This window comes from Rhineura floridana, chromosome 2, assembly GCF_030035675.1.
Source record: "Rhineura floridana isolate rRhiFlo1 chromosome 2, rRhiFlo1.hap2, whole genome shotgun sequence".
In the NCBI taxonomy this organism is placed as follows: domain Eukaryota; kingdom Metazoa; phylum Chordata; class Lepidosauria; order Squamata; family Rhineuridae; genus Rhineura; species Rhineura floridana.
The window spans coordinates 173,254,111-173,279,363 of record NC_084481.1 but is presented as its reverse complement, the minus strand read 5'-3'; the positions used below and the strand labels follow the sequence as shown (position 1 = coordinate 173,279,363).

Here is a 25,253-nt window from a genome sequence, read left to right as displayed (position 1 = left end):
TCTTCAACACATTTCGGATCAGCCTAAGCGGCTATTTCAGCTGTGCTGAGTCATAATAAAGCTGTAGGCTTGGTATCCCCACCCCTCCACTACTACTGTCTCTGTATATAACTCATTTATTATTCTCTGCCCTCTTCTCCACATGTATGACGAGTTCTATCATCCCTTGTCATTTTTTGAAAAAGTTAGGTTGGCTTGTGACAGGAAGAGCTTGAAAGAACAAAACATTTGGGCATAGCCATCATCTTCACTGCCACCACGCTACCAAACCATAACAAACACATACACTTTCTGGCACGGAACTGCTTCTTCAGCATTGTGACAAGTGCATCAACGTTACAGTTGTGCAGTTGCCTTAGATCCTTGGGAATCACAACTCCCAAAGTATCTTAAGTGGCTTGGTTGAAGCCTAAGGCCAGACACCCTCTGCAGTGGTTTCTGTACTTCTGGGGAGGTATTAAGGCACCTCAAGTCGAGACTCTAAACCTGCTCCTCCATTAAATTCTGCAAATATATTCTTTAATTTTGGAATAGCTTGCTCTTGGTTGTTATGTGTTAATAGCATGTCATCTGCAAAAAGAATGATGTGAGACTCTCTTCCAATTGACATTGTACTGTTCTAACAGTAATGTTAGCATCTGTATACAGCTGCGTTACCAAATTGAGGAATGGGCCCCCATAATTCAATGAGGAAGCCGGGATGGGGAACCAGAACTGGTTGGCAGGTCAGATCTTGTGTTCCCTCACCCCTAGTAGGTCACTTCGACAGGTGAATGGGGCTTCACCCACCTATTGATCACCTAATATCCCTTTGATAGTGATGTCAAATGACCTATTTTTCCTTTATAGCATAGCTTCAGTTCTCAGCAACATCTCAGCAAAGCAAAGCTGGACTTAAAGTCACCACTGATCAGCTGATCCATGTTAATAATAATAATAATAATAAAATTTTATTTGTTAGTCACCCATCTGTCCAAGTCAACGGACACTCTGGGCGACGTACAGCAGTTCAAATACAATAAAACAATATACAATCAACAAATCACAACAGCAACATCAATTTATCTAAAACCATCTTTCAATTAATACACCATAAAACTAGTCCACCCCAGAAATCCCATAGGCCTGCCTGAATAGCCAGGTCTTTCAGGCTCGGCAAAAACCCATCAGGGAGGAGGCATGTCGAAGGTCAAAAGGAAGCGAGTTCCAGAGGGTGGGGGCCACAATCGAAAATGCCCTCTCTCTGGTCCGCACCAGCCTAGCTGTTTTCACCGGTGGGACCAAGAGAAGGTCTTGTGAGGCTGATCTTGTTTGGCGGCATAATTGGTGATACTGGAGGCGTTCCTTCAGATAAACTGGGCCGAAACTGTATAGGGTTTTAAAGGTCAATACCAACACCTTGAATTGGGCCCGGTAAACAACTGGTAACCAGTGTAGATCTACCAACACTGGGGTGATATGATCCCGGCGACAGCTCTGCTTTATCAAGCGTGCCGCCGCATTCTGTACCAGCTGCAATTTCCGGACCGTTTTCAGGGGTAACCCCACGTAGAGCGCATTACAGTAGTCTAAACGAGAGGAGACCAGGGCATGTATCACTCGTGGGAGCAGATGTACAGGAAGGTAGGGTCGCAGCCTCTGTATCAGATGTAGTTGATACCAAGCTGCCCAGCTCACTGCCAAGACCTGAGCCTCCATGGACAGCTGGGAGTCAAGAATGACCCCTAGGCTGCGAACCTGGTCCTTCAGGGGTAATTTCACCCCATTGAGCACCAAGTTTAAATCTCCCAACCTTCTCTTATCACCCACGAGCAACACCTCGGTCTTGTCGGGATTTAGCTTCAGTCTGTTCTCTCCCATCCATCCACTTACGGACTCCAGGCATTTGGACAAGGCATTCACAGCCAACTCTGGTGAGGACTTAAATGAGAGATAGAGCTGTGTCATCCGCGTATTGGTGACACTGCAGCCCAAAACTCCTGATGATGGCTCCCAGCGGTTTCATATAGATGTTAAATAGCATGGGGGAGAGGATAGAACCCTGTGGCACTCCACAGTTGAGAGGCCAAGGGTCTGAAACCTCATCCCCCAATGTTACCCGTTGTTGCCTACCGGAGAGATAGGAACAGAACCACCGTAAAACAGTGCCCCCTATTCCCAATCCCTCCAGGCTTTTTAAAAGGATACCGTGGTCAACGGTATCGAAAGCTGCTGAGAGATCCAGGAGGACGAGGAATGTGTATTCTCCCCTATCCAACGCCCTCCTCATATCATCCACCAGAGCGACCAAGGCTGTTTCAGTTCCGTGTCCAGTCCTGAAGCCCGATTGGAAAGGATCTAAGTAATCTGCTTCATCCAAGTGTGTCTGTAGCTGTTTAGCCACCACTCGCTCAATCACCTTGCCCAGGAATGGTAAATTAGAGACTGGGCGGAAGTTGTTCAACTCTTGGGGATCCAAGGAGGACTTTTTCAAGATGGGCTTTATCACTGCCTCCTTGAGGGCTGGTGGCATTGCACCCTCTTCCAAGGATGCATTTACCACTGCCTTGATCCCTTTGCCCAGTCTCTCTTTACAGCTCATAATGAGCCACGAAAGGCAAGGATCAAGCAAGCAAGTGGTTGGCTTCACAGTAAAGAACACCTTGTCCACTTCCTCAGAGAGAAGAGGCTGAAACCGATCCCAGCAGACCAGAATGCAACTGGCCGACTCTGGTCCACTACCTGTAACCACGGTGTACGGAATCCTACTCTTCAGGCGCTCGATTTTATCGGCAAAGTGTTTGGCAAAAGTGTCACAGGAGGCTTTAGAATGCTGCATAGGTTCCTGAGCAACTGGACCGACCAGGCTTCAGACCACTTGGAACAACCTCCTGGGACAACACTCTGCCGACGCAATAGAGGCAGCAAAGAATTGCCTCTTTGCTGCCTTTGTTGCCCGCTGGTAGGCCGCTATTGCTGCTCTAACCAGTGTCTGATCGTCTTCAGCGCAAGATTTCCGCCACTGGCGTTCTAGTCGTCTCACCTCCTGTCTCAGACCCCGCAACCGTGGTGTATACCAGGGTGCAGTCTGAGTTCTATTCAGGGGGAGAGGACGTTTCGGAGCCACCCGGTCTATCGCCCTAGTGATCTCCCTATTCCACTCCATCACCAGGGTCTCGACCGAGCGTCCTTCAGTCAGCTCCAAATCACCCAGCGCATTCAGGAATCCCTTAGGCTTCATCAGGCGTCTGGGGTGGACCAACCTAACAGGTCCTTGTCCCCTGCGGAGGGTATGCGGCATTGAGAGATCCATATTCACCAGATAGTGATCTGACTATGACACGGGGTTGGAAGAAACAGCCCCCATTTTCAGAACACTTTCCTCCTCTCCCGAGACAAACACAAGGTCAATAGTATGACCGGCTACATGGGTGGGGCCTATATTACTTAGGTGCAGTTCCCAAGAAGTCATGGTTTCAATGAAATCCCGAGGGGCTCCAGTTAGAGTGGTCTCAGCGTGCACGTTGAAGTCCCCCAAAACCAATAAGTTGGGGGAGAGCAACCGTACACCCGAGACCACCTCGAGCACCTCGGTCAGGAAGTCTGCCGTGCAGCGGGGTGGGCGGTACACAAGCAGAAACCCTAAACTGCCCTTTGGTCCCAACCTCCAGTACATACAATCAACAAACTTGGTCTCGTGAAGAGGAGGTCTGGCGAAAACCAAGGACTCCCGATAGATAACTGCCACTCCCCCTCCCCGCCTACCAATCCTCGGCTGCTGTGCGTATTGGAAACCTGCTGGGCACATGGCCTCAAGTATGGGAGCTGAGGCCTCATCCAGCCAGGTCTCCGTAATACACACCAGGTCTGCATTCTCATCCAGGATAAGATCTTGGATGAGCGATGTTTTCTGAACTACAGACCTGGCGTTACACAGGGTGCATGTTGATTTCAAACCATACTTTCAGCAAGGATCAGCTAATATGCAGTAACTTCAAACCCTGCTTTGGGCAGGGCACAACTACACAAGGGAATTCTTGATGGGGAACTCCCTGACACAGCCAATCTCAACAGGTTTTCCTTCATTGCCAGCCAGCTGTTCAACAGTGACGGTAAGCTTCTCTTGCCAGAGAACAATTGGGAGTGCACTTTAAGGCTCCTAATTGTTCATTGCAGCTACGTGTCTGCCTGCCCCACAACTGATGTCACATGTGACTTCCGGCGTAGGACAGATGGGCATGGTTTGGGGAAATGACCTCACATGCCAAATTGGGTCCCTAATTAGGACCATGGTCCTAATGTTCCCCGTACCTGTTTTAAAGCATACAGTGATATTAAACTACTGGATCTGGAAAGGACCCATACATACCCCTCCTCTACATCTTCTGGAATCTCATGTATGCAAAAATTCATAGCGATTCCTATCTTCCTAGTTTTCAAGACGTAGTTACATATCCCAAGTTGTTTTAGAAAGCTGTTTAATCTTAAAGTGGTGTCTCACACCAAGATCCAAAGCTTTGTTAGTCATTTTGGCAATATCATCGATAGTGTGAGTGATACTTTTATCAATCTATTTTCTATGTGAGCTCTTCAAATGTTTATTCCCTTTCACTGATGTCAACGAAGTGTTGATTGAAACTGACAGACAGAAAGAAGCAGAGGGGACTGAGGTGTTGATTGTAAGCAGCAGGGACGAAGACGCTGACTTGATTATCTGCATTAATCTGCTCTGTAATGCATTTGAAAGGAATGTAAACAGGCAATAATTACAGAGTTCAGCATAAAGATTGATACCATTGGAGACTCGTGAATAGTGATTATAATGTCGGTAATTCTCTGCAAAGTGTGTGTGTGTGTGTGTGTGTGAGCACCTACACTTTTGAATTCCCTGACTATTGACATTAGGCATTGTTTGATTGATTATTTATTACGGTCAAAGACCAGACCATACAGAATGTACAACAAGTGCAAAATAGAAAAAAAGTAAAATAATGTAACTCTTGTACATAATAAAACCAAGCAAACCACAATTGGAGATTGTACCTTCATTATACTCTTTTTGACACCTCCTAAAAATATTTTTTGTTTAGGCAAGCCTACCCAGGCATGTAGAAGCTATTGTGCTTTTTTTCTGTTCTCAATTCATTGTTGGTGTTATTATTTTTAAAATACCTGTTAACTGTTTTTGCCAATAATTTTGTTGTTTTAATTCCTTCTGTAAACCACTTTGAGTTTTTTACAATAAAGTGGTATATAAATGTTGTAAGTAAAATTTATTTATTTATTTACATAAATAAATTTCAGAGTCATTGTGGCCCTTGGGTCTCTTTCCACAAAGCAATCTGCCTTATACTGACTCAGGCCATCTGGTACTATCTAGCTCAGTACTGATGACATGGACTAGCATTGGCTCTCCAGGCTTCCAGGCAGTAGTCTTTTCCAGAGACTGCATTTTGGACTTTTGCATGTAAAGCATGTGCCCTACCATTGAGCTACAGCCCTTCCTGTTTAAAAATTACCTTTTAAAATTGTTCTTTTCAGTTCACTAATGAATGCACAACATCCCTAGGGCAGATCCACATGATGCATTTAAAACACATTCAAAAACATTTGAAGCACATGAATCCCACCACAGAATCATGGGAGCTGTAGTTTCTTAAGGATGGTGGGAACTATAACTGTGAGGGGGAAACTACATTTCCCAGCATTCTTTGGGGGACGTCATGCACTTTAAATGTGAGATGGATGTGCTTTAAATGTATTGTGTGGATCTACTTAATAATCTTTGCCTGAAGTTGTTTTAATTTTTAAAAATGGAAATCAGCTGCAAAGTTTACTTGGTGACCATGAGCTATTCACCATATTTAAGTCTAATCTGCCCCTGAGAGTGAAAACAAAAGAGGGGGACCCTGACCACCCCAATGAAGAAGGGCACACTTAAAATGTAGAGGAAATAATAATGTACAACCATAGTGTATTATTTGCATAACAAGATGTTTATTATTTGCATAACCTGTAAAGATATTTATAGTGCAATCCTATTACTCAGAAGCAAGTCCCAATGTATTCAGTGGGGCTTACTCAAACAGGGAAGCATGCACAGGACTGCAACCTCAAGTGATAAGAAACTTCACTCACCCAACCCAAAATTCAGAATAATGCCACTTTAAGCTGTTTTGCAACTGTTTTATGGTTATTGGATTTTAAATGGATTTATTTCTTATTGGCCTTGGTTTCAAAACCTACCTCACAGGGTTGTTGGAAACTTTCCATATATACACACACTGGAGATGAAAAAATACATACACCCTATATAATAGGGTCATTGCAGTTGGTCATTGCAGAACTTTTTTTTAAAAAAAATAATCAGTATTAGTTTCCTACCGAATAAAAGCATTGACCTTGGGGTAAAGGGCAGGTAATAAATTCTAATTCTAGTAATAATTCTAAGGAAGTCCTGCGTAGTTGCTTTTTTTAAAAAAAAAAAGGATTGGAGGGTGAGAGGAAGATTTACAACACAATCCTTTCCTATGTTCACTCAAAAGTCCCATTGATTTTCAGCACAATCCTAACCATCCCTACTCAAATGTAAGTCCTACTGAATTCAATGGGGTTTACTCCCAGGTATGTGAGATTAGCATTGCAGGTTTACTTCCAGAAACGTGGGTATAGGATTCAGGATTGTAGTCATCCAGGGTCTCAGGGGGTCTTAGACCTCTTACGTTCTGGGAATCAGGGTCTCTATGTCTCCAGCATCCTATCAGCCAATAAGCAGGAAAAGGGAGTGTGCTTATCACTGAGAAGAGTCTTCTAACATGCTTCCTTGTCCTTTCCTGCTGATTGGAACCAATCCGAGTGAAAGCAGGTGAGTCAGCCACTGAGAAGACTCTTCTCAGTAGCTAACACTTCCCTTTCATACTCGTACAAGGTTGTTTAATCTTAGAAGGAGGTGTGACTATAAGGAGGCATAGCTGTGACTATCATAATGGGAACCTGCACTTCTGAATTTGCCACTATACTACTGATAGGATTAAAATTTCATATTGGGAAGGTATTCAAAACAGGCTATGAATTAAAGAAATAAACTGCCCTGTTCAACAGCTCAGTTAAATTTGTTTGACTCCTTATGATTAGAAAAGTATAACATATTATACACTCACTGAACTTCTGATGTACAGACAAACGGGAAAAGGTAACTGTTTTCAGGATTTGCAATGGGTACTAGCTATTGCCTGGAGGTCAGAAAATCTCTTGTCAATCACACCCTAACTTCACTTATTGGCTAAAAACCTAAAAAGGAAGGAATTAGAGCAGCCAATCTCTGTTAGAAGTGGGGGGTGCTGACATATTGCTGTATATTTCTTGAACCAGACCACCCAGAAACTTACTTTTTTAAAAATGAAAGCTATGAGTCCAGAGATTAGGGTGACACCTGGAGACCTGGAGAGGACCCCCAAAATCCAGAGTCTCCAGGCGAAAACTAGGGGGCCCTACTTAAAAACAAAACGTAAAAAAAGGAGAGGATTAGCTAGTCTGTGTAACCCGCCCCCTATATGCATGTTATGGTTATGCTACTGTTGTTAATATACTTTTTTATCTGTATTCCTTAGGTTCTGCTTCCACTAGTTGACCAGTATTTTACCAATCATTGCCTATATTTCCTCTCCTCCCCAACTAAATCACTCAGCAGTAGTGGATATGCTTCAAATAAAGAAAAAGAAATGGTAGCAAGGTATGTAAGTATGAAAAGATGAATTCTATGAAACTGTAAATATAATGATACAATGAAGCAAGTCTTTAAAAAAAGTATCCTTATGATTCCAGCCAATTATTTCCATAATCCAAAATTGTATTTTTAATTATAATACTCTACACTGAGCAGTCACACATAGATGATTGTCTGAACTGGGCCTAACTATGTACTCTGGTGATGGAGATGACAAAACAATAGTATGCAGAACTTTATACAGATACAATTTTAATTACAAAAAGAAGAAAAACTAATACTTTTGAATCCCTTTCTTATTGATTCCAAATTGAGCTATAATATTTATCTCTTTCTTTGCATTATTGACTCTCCTGTTCCTTCTCCTATCTTTCCTTAAAATTATTGTCCCTGGGTAAATAGGTTTTTTCTCTTTTTTCTAAATAGTGTTGCAACCTTTTAACCTGACAAATTATAGACCATCCAGCCTTTCAATTTTCCAGTGGGCCAAACTGATGAATCAAACATCAGGGGATGCATTGCAGCCACAATATAATAATGGGCAGTTATTAAATACAGAATTGGGAAGCAGGCTTATAAGTGCACTTATTCTACATTTCTTTTTTTAAATGTTATTTTATAAATTGTGGACCATTTATTTTTATTTTCCTTTATTCCTCTAGCCAGATTAGTACTCACAAGTCTCCCCATTATTTCTTTGGACTGTAACATATTCCATATAAATTTATTCTTTACTCCCAGTTCTCATTTGTTAAGACTTTTCAAAGTAAGTAAGACTTTTCAAAACAATTCATTTGCAGTGATGCTGTACATAATGTTAATCTAGTTTTCAAATTATATTTATTATTATTATTATTTATTTATTTATTTATTTATTAAATTTCTATACCGCCCCATAGCCGAAGCTCTCTGGGCGGTTCACAACAAGCAAAACAGCAAAATACAATTAAAACCACTTATAGAACAATTTAAACATACTAAAATACAAATATATTAGCACACTAAGATGCTAAAATAAGTTGAGATGTTAAAATGTTAAAATTAAGATTATTAAATTATTAAATTTATTAAATTTATTAAAATGCCTGGGAGAAAAGGAATGTTTTAACCTGGCGTCAAAAAGATAATAATGTTTGCGCCAGGCGTACCTCCACAGGGAGATCGTTCCATAATTCGGGGGCCACCACTGAGAAAGCCCTTTTTCTGGTTACCATCCTCCGGGCTTCCCTCTGAGTAGGCACCCGGAGGGCCTTCGATGTTGAACGAAGTGTACAGGTAGGTTCATATCGGGAGAGACGTTCCATCAGGTATTGTGGTCCCAGGCCGTGTAAGGTTTTATAGGTTAAAACCAGCACCTTGAATCGGGCCCGTAAACATATAGGCAGCCAGTGCAAGCGGGCCAGAATCGGTGTTACATGTTCGGACCGCCTGGCCCCTGTTAACAATCTGGCCGCTGCATTTTGCACGAGCTGCAGTTTCCGAACGGTCTTCAAAGGCAGCCCCACGTAGAGCGCATTACAGTAATCTAATTTAGAGGTTACCAAAGCATGAACAACTGAAGCGAGATTGTCTCTATCCAAATAGGGACGTAGCTGGGCCACCAACCGAAGTTGGTAGAAAGCGTTCCGTGCCACCGAGGGTACCTGAGCCTCAAGTGACAAGGACGGTTCTAAAAGAACGCCCAAACTACGAACCTGCTCCTTCAGGGGGAGTGCAACCCCATCCAGGACAGGATGAACATCCACCATCTGGTCAGAAGAACTACCCGCTAGCAGCATTTCAGTCTTGTCTGGATTAAGCCTCAGTATGTTAACTCTCATCCAGTCCATTGTTGCGATCAGGCACCGGTTCAGCACATTGACAGCCTCACCTGAAAAGGACGAAAAGGAGAAGTAGAGCTGCGTGTCATCAGCATACTGATGACAACGCACTCCAAAACTCCTGATGACCGCACCTAGTGGCTTCATGTAGGTGTTAAAAAGCATGGGGGATAGAACTGACCCCTGCGGAACACCACACTGGAGAGCCCAGGGTGCCGAGCAATATTCCCCATGCACTACCTTCTGGAGCCGACCCGCCAAGTAGGAGCAGAACCACTGCCAAGCAGTACCTCCAACTCCCAGATCAGCGAGTCTCCCCAGAAGGATACCATGGTCGATGGTATCAAAGGCCGCAGATAAATCAAGGAGAATCAACAGAGTTACACTCCCCCTGTCTTTCTCCCGACAAAGGTCATCGTACAGGGCGACCAAGGCTGTCTCTGTGCCGAACCCGGGCCTGAAACCCGATTGAAATGGATCCAGATAATCGGTCTCATCCAAGAGTGTCTGGAGCTGGTCTTCAACCACTCGTTCCAGGACCTTGCCCAAGAATGGAACATTTGCTACCGGCCTATAATTATTAAAGTTTTCTGGGTCCAGGGAAGATTTCTTCAGAAGCGGTCTTACTACCGCCTCTTTTAGGCAGTCAGGAACCATTCCCTCTCGCAATGAGGCATTAATCACTTCCCTGGCCCAGCCGGCTGTTCCATCCCTGCTAGCTTTTATTAGCCAAGAGGGGCAAGGATCCAATACAGAAGTGGTTGGACGCACCTGTCCAAGCACCTTGTCAACATCCTCAAGCTGCACCAACTGAAATTCATCCAATAAATCAGGACAAGGCTGTGTTCCGGATAACTCCTTTGATTCAATTGTTATAACACTGGAGTCCAAGTCCCGGCGGATGCAAAAGATTTTTTCCTGGAAGTGTCTAGCAAATGTATTACAGCAGGCTTCAGATGGTTCTACCATGTCCTTAGGGCCAGAATGTAATAGTCCTTGGACAATTTTAAAAAGCTCCGCTGGACGACAGATGGATGATTTAATAGTGGCAGCAAAATATTACTTTTTTGCCGCTCTCACTGCCCCTAAATACAACTTGGTATAAGCACTTACCAGTGCATGATTGCATCCATCAGGAGTTCGTCTCCATCTGCACTCAAGCTGCCTCCTATATTGCTTCATCGCTCTCAGCTCCAAAGTATACCATGGAGCTGTATGAGCTCTACACAGGAGAGGGCACTCAGGAGCAATCATGTCAACCGCCCGGGTCATTTCTGTATTCACACAGTTCAACCAGGGTTTCGACAGGAGCACCAACCCTATCAGCCGGAAAACTCCCCAGAGCCCTTTGAAAACCATCCGGATTCATTAGTCTCTTATTTAAAGTTCTTTCATGCACAACATATTGATTTTATTGTTCATGTTCAGTATCAAAGAACACATTAGCGGATATTTTTCTAAGATGCAAATAACTTGTTTTTGATTTCTCACTCTGGCTTTCTGTTTGTGAGTCCATTAAAATACTATTCAATCTTTCTTGGTAAGATTTATTCTTTAGAATCCCTTGCTGTTTATTATTCATTATGCTCATGGAAGGAGGACATCCTTCAGTGGGTGAGTCCTCCCATCTACTTCAAGGAAGCAGAGGTTCCAGAGGCTTCTGGAACCTCTGCTGGGAGAGGGAGTCCTCTCAAACACTATCCTACCTACCAGGGTTTCCACTGCTTTCCAAGATATAGGTGGGTTTTTTTACTTTCTTTTCTATAATTAGTTTATCTAGTTAGTAGGTTTCTACCTTGTTTAGGTATTTTTTTCTTTGGTGACTCTCACTGTTGAAGAGCCAATAAAGAAGCTAACCATAAACAAAACAAGGTGGCATTCTGCATCCCTTCAGGAGCTGCCTGACTCCAATTCTGGAGGCCAGATTCATTTAGCTCTGTTTATAGGCAACTCAGCATCTAGGGCAGGGATGGGGAACCTGTGACCCTCTGGATATTGTTAGGCTCCATCAGCCCCTGTCAGGATGACCAATAGTAGGGATGACTTGAGTTACAGTCCAGCAACATTTGAAGGGTCACAGATTCACCACCTCTGATCTAGGGACACCTCATCTTCCTGGTCAGGCCTGTCTATGGAAGCTGCTTTGGGCAGTGGGTTTTCATCAAGAGAAGTCTCAGAGCTTCTGGCTTAACATTATAGCACAGCCTCTCCCAGTGTTGTTCCTGGCAGTTCTAAGTGGGGTTCCCACCTGTTGGCATTTGCCATCACTCATAAGAGATTCTCCTATGCAAGACAAGATATTAACTTCTAAAAATAATGAAAATTCTTCTCAGTGGAAAGAAATCTGTGATGCAAGTCTTGGCACAGGGAAAGGTACTGAGGTACTTTTGGGTATGGAAACACAATGTGATGCAGGCTGCCATTCAAAATGACCACACAACTGAACCTGTTGTTCAGTGAACCAAAATCCAGATTTCCCATGGGTGCCACAGTGGGTAAGCCTTTCAGTTTTGACCTCTTTCCTCCCAGCCACTCCCGGGTACAGGAACTGATTCACCTTTCTTTGTAGACAGCCAGTGTCAATCTAGAATCTAACAACACATTCCACATTTCCCAGTCTATTCCATTTCCTAAAGAGTTTGATAGTGTGATCAGATCAGATCAGAGGAGAGTGGATCATCCTAGTTCTGCAAAGTATATTCCAAATATGCCAAGAAGTTGTATTCCTTACCCCAAAATAGTATAGAAGCATCAAATGTTGTTGCACATGTAGATCCACCCATTGTAGAATTTGTCCTGGGGACTGTTCTCCCTAACGATGAGGATGTGCTTCTAAGCCTTAGATGTCTCTGATGTTGGGGTTGGAAAGGAGCTGCATGGAGCAGCTCACAAAGCCCTATGCAACCCTCCCCAACATGCCTCCTTTCTACCTCCAACGTCAGAGGTAGAAAAGAGCTGCACTGCTCCAAAGAGCATTGTTGGGAGGGAGAAGTGGTTTCCATTGAAAACTACTTCCCCCTCCTTGAGCAAGGCTTGCTTGCTCTTACCGCCCGTCAGCTGATGAGCAGTTGGGAGCATGCCTTGCTCCAGCAAAGGAACGATCAGGATCCCACTTTAAGCTCCTGATTGTTCTTTTGAAGCCCTACTTTACCCACTCCATAATGTCATGTGTGAGGTGGGTGGGCATGGCTTCATGGGCCAAATGGGGAGTCCTGGTGGGTGAAGTGGCCAGCAGGCCAGAGGTTCCCCACCCCTGTTCTAAGTGAATTAGGAAAAAGAAAAATGTAGTAATATCAAGATAAGCTAATAAGACTACTGCCTTATAGTAATGACCAACGGCCTACCATAGGTGGTGTAGGGGGGCTATTGCAATTAGCTCTCACCTGGCAATGGGTTCTGCTGCTCAACATTTCTTCGAAGGACGTCTTTGCATGACCTAGGAAACCATTGGACTTATCATGAGGGTTCTTTCTGGTCATGAAAAGGAGGGTATCCCGAATTTTGGAATGACTTCTTGTCCTGTTGAAGTCCTACTTGTTCTTTAGTAAGTTGCAATATTAGAACTTAATAGTAATAATTTATTTCTGGTTAGATGATATTTTGTTCCTCAGCTGTGGAAGCCTCCAAAACTGAGAGGGTTCCTCCTCCCTGCAGAGATTCCAGAAGCCTCTGGAAGTCCTGCCTTCCTGAAATAGGTGGGAGGAGCCAGCCATCAAAGGATTTTCTCCTTTCCATGACAAGGAAGAGCCCTCATAAGTAAGTCCAATGCTTCTTTCCATTATCTTCTGATGACTTTTTCTTCCCATCTTCATTATTTTTGCTCACTATTTGGTTGCTAAAAATGGAAATGATAAAGCAAGAAAAGGCTGATTCCCCCACCCCACCCCGGTATTATAACTTTATGTAGCAGTGCTTTAACAGAACAGTTATTTCTGATCAATATCTTTTCAAAATTTGCTAAATTTGAATTCTTTAATTTTTACAGGTACTTCAGATCAACCCAGTTATTTTATTTTGTACTTTCAAAAAAGAAACAATCATTTAGATGATTTGGTTACATAAAATATAGTGGACAAAAAGCATATTTGTTAAAGGAAATAATAATTTCCTTAGAATAATGTCCATTTTTTCCCTAGGAGTATAAAAGTACACATTTAGTTCTACATGCAGTTATTATCAGACTCATCTTCTGTTTAATTCAAAATGTAGTTTGTATCTTTGTTTCACATCTGCCATTCTCATGGTTGTTCCACACTATTGTATTAATTTTATTATCTAAACAAATCTTTAATCTCTCTATATTTTTCCTGCTGTTTTGCATTCTTTTCTGCTTTAGCCTTTTCTGCAAACTTGCTGCTCTTGTTAGACATAGGATTTCACTTTTTGGTAAGTTAAAGATTTTCATTAAGTTGTAATCACAGGCTGTTTGGGATACTTCTGGGTTTATGAGAAAATGTGGACTAACTTTTAGCTAGTAATCATGAAAAGGATGTTTTCAAGGATAAAGTATTTCTAAGCTGTCCCTTTGTACTGCCCTTTCAACCTCTGCTCCTATCATGCCCCTGTGTACTCCCAGTAGCTCATTTTACAAAGCTTCCCACTGGTTCCACTTCCTGCTTCTAAAGCAACATGCTTCTTTGTTGTTTCCTGACTACTGTGTTGTCAAGACCATCTCTAATTATTTTGCTAAGTGTAAGATATTACCATTGCACAAGTTACATAGAAACTTGATAATTGGCAGAGCGATCCTGTGATGGTGGGGGGTTGTGGCTGAGCTACTGCCACTACTAAACCTTTCTGGCTTGCTGTGGCTGGGACAAGAGGGGGTGGCTTTTTTTTAACCTGTTGTTGTTGTTCCCCCCTCCTCCCACTGTGGTCAATGGAAGGGAATAAACTACATAGTAGGCTAGCATAGTTTAAGGCCTGTTTTGGGGAGATTTTTGGGAAACAAGGGGTCTAAGATTCATGTGGATCCTTGGCTGGCTCAGCATGCCACTGGAACGCTTATTTTTGGGCCCTACTGTTGGCAGGACTCTAGGCAGGATATGTTCACCCACAGAGCTTTCCATAGGTATGGCAGGGGGCCTCCAGCAGCATAAGTGCCAACCTGCTGGTGGGTCCCCCTCTCCACTTCAGCCCCTTCCAACAGCCTGTTATCCAGACAAATACCAACTGTTCCCTAAAACATATTATTGAAAAATTGAACAAAACTTTTAGTATCTGCAAAATTAATTCAGCTTTTATTTATTTATTTATATATTTATTCAAGTGATTAGTTGCCAAATTAACGTTCTATGTGATAAAAAAAGCTCGGTATACATTATTTGCTAGCAATGCAACTCTTACTAGAAGTCTGACTAGAAGAGTAATTGTGCCACACAGTTGTTAACATCCAGAAATGGTGTCATAATAAAAGTATAAATAAGGTTAAAAAATTAAAAAGCAGTGATTCTCCCATTAATGAGTACCCATTCTTTATTTTATGATCTTAGGATGTGTATGTGAATGGGCAGTTACCTTCATCTCAAATAAGCTTTTTTCAGAAATGCTTTTTGAGACCAGAGCTGAGACTATGGTCTACTCAAGAGTGAGACCTTTATTTACAAGTATGAAAGTCAGCCAGTGGGTGGAGAAGAGGAATAGGATAGCCACCTAGAAGAGGAAAAGGAAGGAAAATGCCAAGGAGGAAAGGCTTCTGAAGAGCTTCTCTTTGAGGCAAACATAGCACAGACCTAAGAAGGAATGTGAGTGAGATCCAGTCCCCCCCCATCTTCTGAAGCCTTGGACCACTGGTTGCAGTGGTTGAGAAGGGGAGTTTAAAAGGCCTCATTTGAGGGAGCCAGTTGCTCATCCGCATCCCACTTGTTTTCTAATGTTCTGGAGTTTGGGTTCCCCTGGACACTCTAGTCATTTTCTGTATGTTCTCTAAACAAAAATCAAATTAAGTTATGAATAGGAAGTAATGTACAAAAGGCAAGCAGAAAGGATAGTCTGCATGCTCTCCATTAATCTAATAATTAGATGAAGTGGGGAGAAAAATGAAGAAAAATCCCAACTTTTGTTAGCAGAATGATATATTAGATATTCCCAGTATGAATAAACTTAATAAACATTTTTATTTTTTCCTTTTGTGAAAGCGGATTTAAAAGAGTAACACCCCCCCCTTAATTTTGAATAGGTAGTGATGCTAATACAATGGTTAGCTGCCTACACATCTTGGCTCAGACACTAGATACAAGGTAAGTTTGCTAATCTACCCTTTTTCTTCAGTTCTTGCATGTGAATACTATGTCATTCAAAGATTTTTTTAAAAGATTTTTTTAAAACATGCATTAATGGAAACAGATTATTTGCTTCCCAACAGGACTTTTTTTCTTGAAAGAACTTTGCTTGAAAACTAAGTATAATATATCTCCAGTTATACATACTATTGGGTTCAAGCTGTAATCCTGTGCATGTTGGGGCATTGAATTGAATGGGACTTACTTCTGAGTAGACGTGTATAGGATTGTACTGTTAGGCGGTCTAGTTAAAGCAAAGTGTAAAAGTGGTGAATTGTTTTGGTACTGTTGTGTTAAAAATCCTCAGTAAAATTTAAGACTTAGTGTTATTTTAATTTCCCATAAAGGTGAACTTTTTTAAAAAAAACCCTTCAGCTGCATTAATCCACTATTTTCAGCAATTGTTATTTATGCAGGAATGCATGCTCTATTTCCAAATCAGCACCCCTAGGTGGCAGCTGAGTCTTAGGAAAGAATCTGTGAACGTACCCTGAGCAATAACTGAGAAACAGGAGACAGTCTGCTTTCCTGATACAGGTGTAATGTTGCTATCACTGTGGAGAACCCTGCTAGAAATAAGCCTTATCTCACCTCATCAGAGTAAATATCTCATCAGACCATTATTTGACAGTGCAAGTGCAGTTTTGCAGTCCACCAAAAGTAGCCTCCTGCCATAATTTTTAACAATTTCTAAGCATGCTTAGTAAGAACTATTGACTTGGCCTCCCTAATAGCCATGTCATATATCATATATATCTGGCTAATGTAGACACTTATGTTGCAAAAAGCAAACATTAATTGAGTAAGCCTAAATTTATTATGGAAGTGTATACTCATTTGATTTCTGAATGACATTCTAAAAATTATCCTCTAGAACCGTCATGAAATCAGGCTCAGAGATGGTTAAAGCAGGATTGCGTGCCTTCTTTGAAAATGCAGCTGAAGATCTGGAGAAGACATCAGAAAATCTTAAACTTGGAAAATTTACCCATTCCCGTACACAAATTAAAGGGGTCTCACAGAATATCAACTATACAACAGTTGCATTGTTGCCTATCCTAACATCATTTTTTGAACATGTTGCTCAGCATCATTTTGGCACTGATTTGCTTTGTAAGTCTTCTCATTGTTATATTTTATTTTGGAAAATTCTTTCAGTTGTAATTAGAAATGAATGATCATCCTACTGCTCATCCTAAAAGGGGTCAAGTCTTCTCAATCAAATCAACCTTTTGTGAGTGTTCTATTAAAAAGCACCCTCTTCCCCTTCCCAAGGGGCTAGTGATTTACTTGGGACAGGGCAGGAGGAGGTGGTGGATGCTCCTCAGGGCTCTGCTAAAATCCCAGCTGAAATCCCGCTGGAGATGGAATTGGGACCACCTTCCCAGAATCCCCAGTAGAACTGATGTGAATAATCTCAGTCCTTTCCCTTGTGGGAAAGTACACTCCTGCTGCCTTCCTCTGGCCTGTCTTGGGGACATTACTGGGTCCTTGGATGTAAGTAAAAGGAGAAGGTGGCAGCAGAAGTGGTAAATGCAGAACTCATTTTTTTGCAGTTGCCCCTGGTTGAATGTTCACAATAACCCTAATTGTCACAACATTTGTACTTCTGAAAGTGAGCATTTAACTTTGTCTTATTTATTCAGATATGCCATGAGCTATGGCAAAATATGAAAATAGCTCCATTGTGGTTTCATTTTTAATATATTAATTCCATGAAAGCTATATGCTAGCTACTACGCTACCAACCTAATTTACTATTATGGATATGAACCTTTTGTGGTGAATACAATTTTTTTTATTCAGGGATAAATGAAAAGTAGCCTTCTAACTGGCCTCAAAATACACCAGTAACCTGTAGCAGCTAAAACGTTTCCTTAGAACCAAGTTGCACAATATCTTGGATTCCTCATTGGGCATTAGATGCCTCCAACTGGGATTGTGTTCCTCCTATTGCTTGAAGGCAAGAAATGCAGGTTTGTATTCCTTCTACTGCTTGGAGATTTTCATTCTTGATCCAGCAAAGGCCTTCGTTCATGGACAGAAGGGATGTGATTTTTATCAATTCCCATCTGCAACCTTCCGTGTCCATTCTCACACTGTTTCCAGGGGGTCCCCTGACCCTGAGGAGCAGATTTTCTATAGGCTGCAGGGAGAAGAGAGAATCAGTTAAAATTGCTTCTCCCCCATCTGTGAGTAGAGGATGGAAGTACTCTTCCTGTAAGCAGAATTCTAGTTACAGGACCTTTGTATACAGCTAAATGGCAGCATGAATACAAGTTAAATAAAATTGAATAAATCATTATCAGAATGGGTTACTATATATAGAAATTGGACATCATTTGGGTAAATTGTATAAACAGATCAAAACATTTGATTTAAAAAAAATATGGATTGTAAAAATATGTAAAAATATGAACTCATTAACAGTATTTTCTTTTTCCCCCAGTAGGTGATGTCCAAGTTTCATGTTACAGGATTCTTTGTAGCCTGTATGCTCTTGGAACAGGAAAGAACATTTATGTTGAAAGGTACTTAATAGAAAGAACCAAATACACTATGAAAAGTTGATCTTATATTGCTTGAGTTAAGAGTGACACTGGCCTCAAAATACACCAGTAACCTGTAGCAGCTAAAACGTTTCCTTAGAACCAAGTTGCACAATATCTTGTATTCTTCATTGGGCATTAGATGCCTCCAAGTGGGATTGTGTTCCTCCTATTGCTTGAAGGCAAGAAATGCAGGTTTGTATTCCTTCTCCTGCTTGAAGGTAGGAACTACCCAAGGAAGTTGCTGTGTCCCCTTCCCTTAGGGTGTCAGTTCACAGTATGTTGTATTCAAGATGCATACATTATTTTATTAAACAAAAGGCCTTTCTAATTTGCTATTGTGTTTTTGTGAGTACAATCGGTTCAGAATTGCCGGAAGAAAAGTATTTACAATATATACAATGAGGGGGGAGGTGCTCCTGGACCCAACATTGTCACCAAGGTGTCCTCAGTGGCTAGAAGTACCTATTTCCAGTTCTGGCTCATTCACCATCTACATCCCCTTTTGGACAGAAATGACTTGGCCACAGTACCCCATGCTCTGGTCACTTCCAGATTGGATTACTGCTATGCACTCTACATGGGGCTGCCCTTGAAGACAACTTGGAAACTTATAGTGGTCAAAATGCAGTGGCCAGGTTACTGGCTGGGGTTCCATTTAGAACTCTTATAACCCCTGTTTTAAAACAGTTGCATTAGTTGCCAGTTGATTTCTGGGCTCAATTTAAGGCGCTCACACTAGTGTTTAAATGACTTAGTCCCCAAATATCTGAAAGATTGTCTCCTTTTCTACAGACCCTCTCATGTGTTAAGATTGGCAGAGGGGGTCCTCATAACAGTTCCACTGTCCTCCGTAATTTGGGGGTTGGTGGTGGCCCGGGAGAGGGCATTCTTTGTGGCAGCTCCTGAGTTGTAGAATTTCCTCCCCACAGTAGTATGCCTGGCACCTTCATCAAACAGCTTCCGTTGTACACTGAAGACACACCTCTTTAGCCTGGTCTTTGAGAGGTGAGATGTATATATTTTAGGACCCACTCTATATGTGATTGTAATTTGTTTTAAACTGGTTTTATGTTGTGTTTTACATTGTAACCCATCCTAGGACCTTCTGGAGAATGGCAGGAAATAAAATTCTTTTTAAAAGCCCTCCATGGATTAACACAGTCTTTACACAGCTTACTATAGACTTATATATTATTCCTCATTATACAATAGGAGGTGGGGAAACCTTTTGGCTCCGTGGGCCAGATCCATATCAGGATTGGCCATGTGAGTCAATTTGACAGGTGGGCATGGCCACCCAGCAGTCAAAATCCCTTTCATGGCATTGCAAATCTTCTCCCACTCCCCCTTTGAAATCCTGATGTTTCAATCAGAGTGATATTTAACATGTTAGCGAGTGGGCACGTGGGGGAATCCCCTATCCCACTGCCTGCCTGTTTTCCCCAGGTAGCATGCCAAAAGGTGGGTTATGGTGCTGCCTGTTGTCTGAAGGCAGAAATACACAGGAGTCAAAACTTCAGTTGCTCCTTCTGGTTTTCACTCCAGCCCATTCTTGCCTTTTGTCCGAGGTGGATCTCCTTTTAGCCTTAGCTCTGCTTCTTTCTTTGTGAGTTTCATTTGTGTGTGTGTGTGTGTGTTTCTCATTGTATCTTGTTACCTCCGTGTCTCTCTGTGGTTGTCCTTTTTTTTAAAAAAAAATCCTTTGTGTTACCTTTCCTGTCTTCATTTTTTTCCAGAGGCTCTCAGCCACAGCCTTTTTATTTTCCCCCACTTGCCTTCCTCACCCCCCAGTGGCTTTTCTTCGGTAGCTTCACTGCCCATTCACTCACTTAGGCCACCTGCTCTGCTGAGGCTTGCAGCTGCAGCCTACGTTTGTTCCATGTCCCTCCTCGGCTGCCTGCTCAAGTCTTCTGGCAGTGGTGCTGGGTGCTGGCACTTGCTTGTTAGCTGCCCTGTTTGACTCCTCTGGAGCTTGTGCCTAAGGCTCTGTCTGGCCTCTGTTGTCACACAGATGGTGTTATGGTGTTGCTGGTCGTTATCTGGGTGGCAGCTTAGGAGCGGCTCCAGGCTATTTCGGCAGCCAGCCTACATGAGGCCTTAAGGACCCCTCCTTTTTTTTCATTACTAGAGCTCGCAGCCGTGGCTCCAGTGTTGGACATCACGGGGGGTAACTTGACAGGGTGCCCTTCTCCATATCTCTCTAGGATCCCAAGGCACCCAGGTTTTCTCCTCCCCCTGCCCAATATTTTTCCCAACTTTTTTCCTGGCCCCTATTTTGGTTTGGGTTTTGCCCTTTTTTGCTGCTTCTGTCTCCCGTTTGTCATTTTGTGTGCTCCCTTTCCTAACCTTTTCTCTTCTTCATTTGGCCTCTCTCATAATTCACTCTTTGGATGCACACCTTACTGTGGTGAGGGGGTTTGAGTGTGTTGAAGAAGCGGAGAGCAATGCCGTCAGGAGTCTAGACCAAGAGGCTAGACTCCTAGCAGGGGCACCCATGGCAGATTGGTCAAAGCTGAGACACCAGACTAAGATGCATCCAAACTCAGAGGAAGGCAATGGTAAACCACCTCTGAATATCTCTTACCACGAAAACCCTATGAACAGTATCCAAAATGCAACACGAGATAGTGCTGAAAGATAAGACCCCCAGGTCAGAAGGCACTCACCGAGCTACTGGGGAAGAACAAAGGACAAGTACAAGTAGCGCTGTGACTAATGATGCAGCTGGGTCAAAGCCGAAAGGAAGCCCAGAGGCTGATGCACACAGATGCAAAAGGAAAGTCCGGAGTTGTACGACGCACACAATAGGAACATGGAATGTGAGAAGCATGAACCAGGGAAAGTTAGAAATTGTCAAGCAAGGGACTTCCGGGAAGGGTGACTTAGCCTGTGCCTGCTTTTGAGACGGGCTCCTGCCTCAAAAGAAGCTTATTCAGATATATCAGTCAGATTTTTTCTTTTTTTTTGACTGATTAAACTTCTCCCGGGTAGGGAGAAACGAAGAGATTAACCTCAAAGCCTATTTTTGTTGGGACGACCAGATCTCATTAATTTATGGGACGAGGTCCAGCCGACGAAGGTGGGACGGATTTTTAACAACAAGCTCTATCTGGAAAAGCGAACGTTCATCTTATCTTCTAAGAGAGAACGCACTAACAGGCAAGCACCCTTCTTTCTATATTTTTCTTTTACTTGACTTAAATTGTTGCTGTTTAAAAGAGATTTGCCAGATTGATCGGTTTTTGACATCTCACTGGGGAGCCATAACTTCTCTCTGCTACTCACTAATTAATAGCTTATCTCTGTTTTTGTTGCAAAAAGCTGTCCTGGATTTGCATTCTAAAGATATACACTGAAGAGGGATTTCTATTCCAGATTTTTATTTTGAAGAATATTATATTGCCTGAGACTACTCTCTTTTTGGTCTATTTTATTTTGACGAATCTGTTTTCTGACGACCGCCATTAATTGTTTCGATCCTGGGAACTGCATTTTGTTTACTTAAGCATGGAGAGATAAGGCTGTCTGCTCTGTTTATACTGTGATGTCACCAAGTTTGGAGTATTAACCCAATTGTTGCTGAAATAAGAAGTGGTTTTCCTATATTTTTCTTTTAAAATGGCAATTAAGAAAGTGGCTGAGAAGCTGGAAATAACTATGTTTCAGAAAATAATGGATGAGATTGAGATAACGAAACAAAACCTGCGACAGGGTTGTAAGGAGCTGAAAATTGAATTGAGTAAAATGAAGCAGGAGATTAAAGATATAGGGGTCCCTGTGAGAGAGGTGACCCTGGAAGGGGTCCCTGTGAGAGAGGAGACCCCGGAGATTGGAACAAACGTGGAACAGGAAAAAGATTTGGAGTCTATGGACTTTAGAAACAAAATTTATTGTTTGGAGACACAGGAGATTAAAGACATAGGGGTTCTTGTGAGAGAGGAGACCCTGGAGACTGGAACAGGGGTCCCTGTGAGAGAGGAGACCCTGGAGACTGGAACAGGGGTCCCTGTGAGAGAGGAGATCCCGGAGATTGGAACAAACGTGGAACAGGAACAAGACTTGGAGTCTATGGACTTTAGAAATAAAATCTATTGTTTGGAACTCAATGTTATCTCTGAAGAAATTAATGAAGATTCTAGAGATAAAGTTATCAATGGCATGGATAATCTTCTGGACTGGAATGATGTGATGGAGCCCAATATAGAGAAAATCTATGGAATTAACTGCAGCCATGTGACAATGGAAAAACTTTCAAGAGATGACCCAGTGTATTTTGAAAAAAAGAACAGAGATATGATTTTACAGCAGTATTTCAGCAACCTATTCAGAATGGATGGCAAGAAAATATTTGGGATAGAGGTAATTCCCATCAGACTCTTACTATATGACTATGGCTTTGACAGCAAGATTATTATGGAATACTGATAATGGAAGATTGGATACTGAAATTACTGGACTTAACAAGACTACTGAAGAAGGAAGATGGAAAATGGAACTAATAGGGATAATAGAACAATGGCTACTGAAATTACTGAACTTAACAGATTCTGATGTGATGGATTAATTGAAATGTTTATTTTGACTATGGTTATGACAATAAGATTATCATAATTAGTAATGAGATGGATTAATCGATATGCTTATCTGGAAAAAAAAATTGATAGATATATTTCTTAAAGAATTGAAACCTCTCTTTGACTTTTTGTGGAAAGAATAAAGTAATGTTTATGAGATTTGATGATTAAGTAAGATAACTACTGGAGGAAAGTGATTTTATAATATGACTTAAGAGACAGGATTGTTATATATTATAGACTTATAACTGATTTGATCTTTGACAAATGGGAAGTCAATATTTTACTCTTTATTTTTTATTTTTGTTTTTTTTTTTCTTTTTTTCTTTTTGTTTAACTATTTTTGATTTTGTTTTTTGTCTTTGAATGTTTTATGATTTTGTCTTGTATGTTTTATGAAAATCTGAATAAAAATTATTGAAAAAAAAAAAAAAGAAATTGTCAAGCAAGAAATGGAGCGCATCAACATTACAATACTTGGTGTGAGCGAACTAAAATGGATGGGAATGGGACATTTCCAATCAGGCAACTACAAAATATTTTATGCAGGAAATGAGAAATGAAGAAGAAATGGGGTTGTTTTAATAGTGAGAAGTGATGTAGCAAGAGCAATTAGGAGCTACAACGCAAGGTCTGAGCGAGTGATATCAATGAGATTAAATGGGAAACCTGTCAACATAACCATCATCCAAGTCTATGCTCCGACGGCAAATGCAGAAGAAGAGGAATTGGAGAGATTTTACACAGAAGTACAGGAAGAAATTGATCACACACCAAAACAAGATGTGCTGATAATCATGGGGGATTGGAATGCAAAAGTAGGGAACAGAGAAGAATTAGGAATTGTGGGGAAATGGGGCCTAGGAGACAGAAACAAAGCAGGAGAAAGACTTATTGAATTCTGTGAAGCCAATAATTGGTTTCTTGCAAACACATGTTTTGAACAACCGAAAAGACGACTAAACCATCACCAAATGGTCAATATAGGAATCAAATTGATTATATAATTGGTAGCAGAAGGTGGAGAAGTTCCATACTTTCTGCAAAAACAAGACCAGGAGCAGACTGCGGTACAGATCATGAACTGGTCATATCGAAAATCAGAGTAAAGCTAAAGAAGACCAACAAAGCAATCATAACGCCAAAATACAATTTAAATAACATCCCAGAAGCGTATAAAGATCAAATAAGGAACAGGTTTGAGGCTTTAAACGTAGTTGACAGAGAACCAGAAGAACTATGGAATGAAGTCAGAGACGTTATCAGAGAAAAATGCAAAAAGACAATACCTCTAGTTAAGAAGAGAAAAAGACCTCAATGGATGACAGAAGAAATTCTTCAAATGGTTAAAGAGTGAAGAAAAGCAAAAGGAGATAGAAACACAGTGAGAACCCTAAATGCAACAATACAGCGACTAATACGTAGGGACAAAGAGAACTATTACAATAGTTACTGTATAGAAATAGGACAACAAAAAGGGTAGAACAAGAGCCCTATTCCAAAAGATGAGAGAAATGAAAGGGAAATTTAAACCAAGAGTAGGGATGTTGAATAATCAACAGGGGAACACACTGAATGACAGAGATGAAATAAAAGGAAGATGGAAGCAATGCACTGAAGAACTCTATAAAAGAGATGCCAGGATGACAGATTCATTCATGGAGGAACCATATGATGAAGAACCAGAAATTTTAGAATGCGAGGTGAAAGCTGCTCTTAAAATACTTGGAAGAAACAAATCACCAGGAACAGATGGCATACCAATAGAGTTGTTACAAGCTACTGAGAAAAGGAAGAGGTACCAGAGATCATATCGCAAACATACGTTGGATAATGGAACAGACCAAGGAATTTCAGAAGAAAATCACCCTGTGCTTTATAGATTACAACAAAACCTTTGACTATGTAGATCATGAAAAACTATGGAATGCTTTAAAAGAAATGGGGGTGCCACAGCATCTGATTATCCTGATGCGCAACCTATACTCTGGACAAGAGGCTACTGTAAGGACAGAATATGGAGAAATCGATTGGTTCCCCATCGGAAAGGGTGTGAGACAGGGGTGTATTTTATCACCCTATTTATGTAATCTATACGCAGAACATATACGGAAAGCGGGATTGGACCAAGAAGAAGGAGGTGTGAAAATTGGAGGGAGAAATATCAATAATTTAAGATATGCAGACGATACCATACTACTAGCAGAAACCAGTAATGATTTGAAACGAATGCTGATGAAAGTTAAAGAGGGAAGCACAAAAGCAGGACTACAGCTGAACGTCAAAAAGACTAAAGTAATGACAACAGAAGATTTATGCAA

At 41.6% G+C, this 25,253-nt stretch overlaps 1 protein-coding gene across 1 annotated transcript in view; it reads left to right on the top strand.

Moving 5' to 3' along the window:
- Positions 1-25,253, top strand: part of RYR3 (ryanodine receptor 3) — a 481,871-nt gene that overhangs the window by 276,725 nt on the left and 179,893 nt on the right. Inside the window, exons 61-65 of the mRNA XM_061612803.1 lie at positions 7,590-7,711; positions 13,862-13,911; positions 15,704-15,764; positions 16,681-16,919; positions 18,256-18,337. Of these exons, the coding sequence (XP_061468787.1) occupies positions 7,590-7,711; positions 13,862-13,911; positions 15,704-15,764; positions 16,681-16,919; positions 18,256-18,337 (554 nt within the window). The remainder of the gene's footprint in view (positions 1-7,589; positions 7,712-13,861; positions 13,912-15,703; positions 15,765-16,680; positions 16,920-18,255; positions 18,338-25,253) is intronic.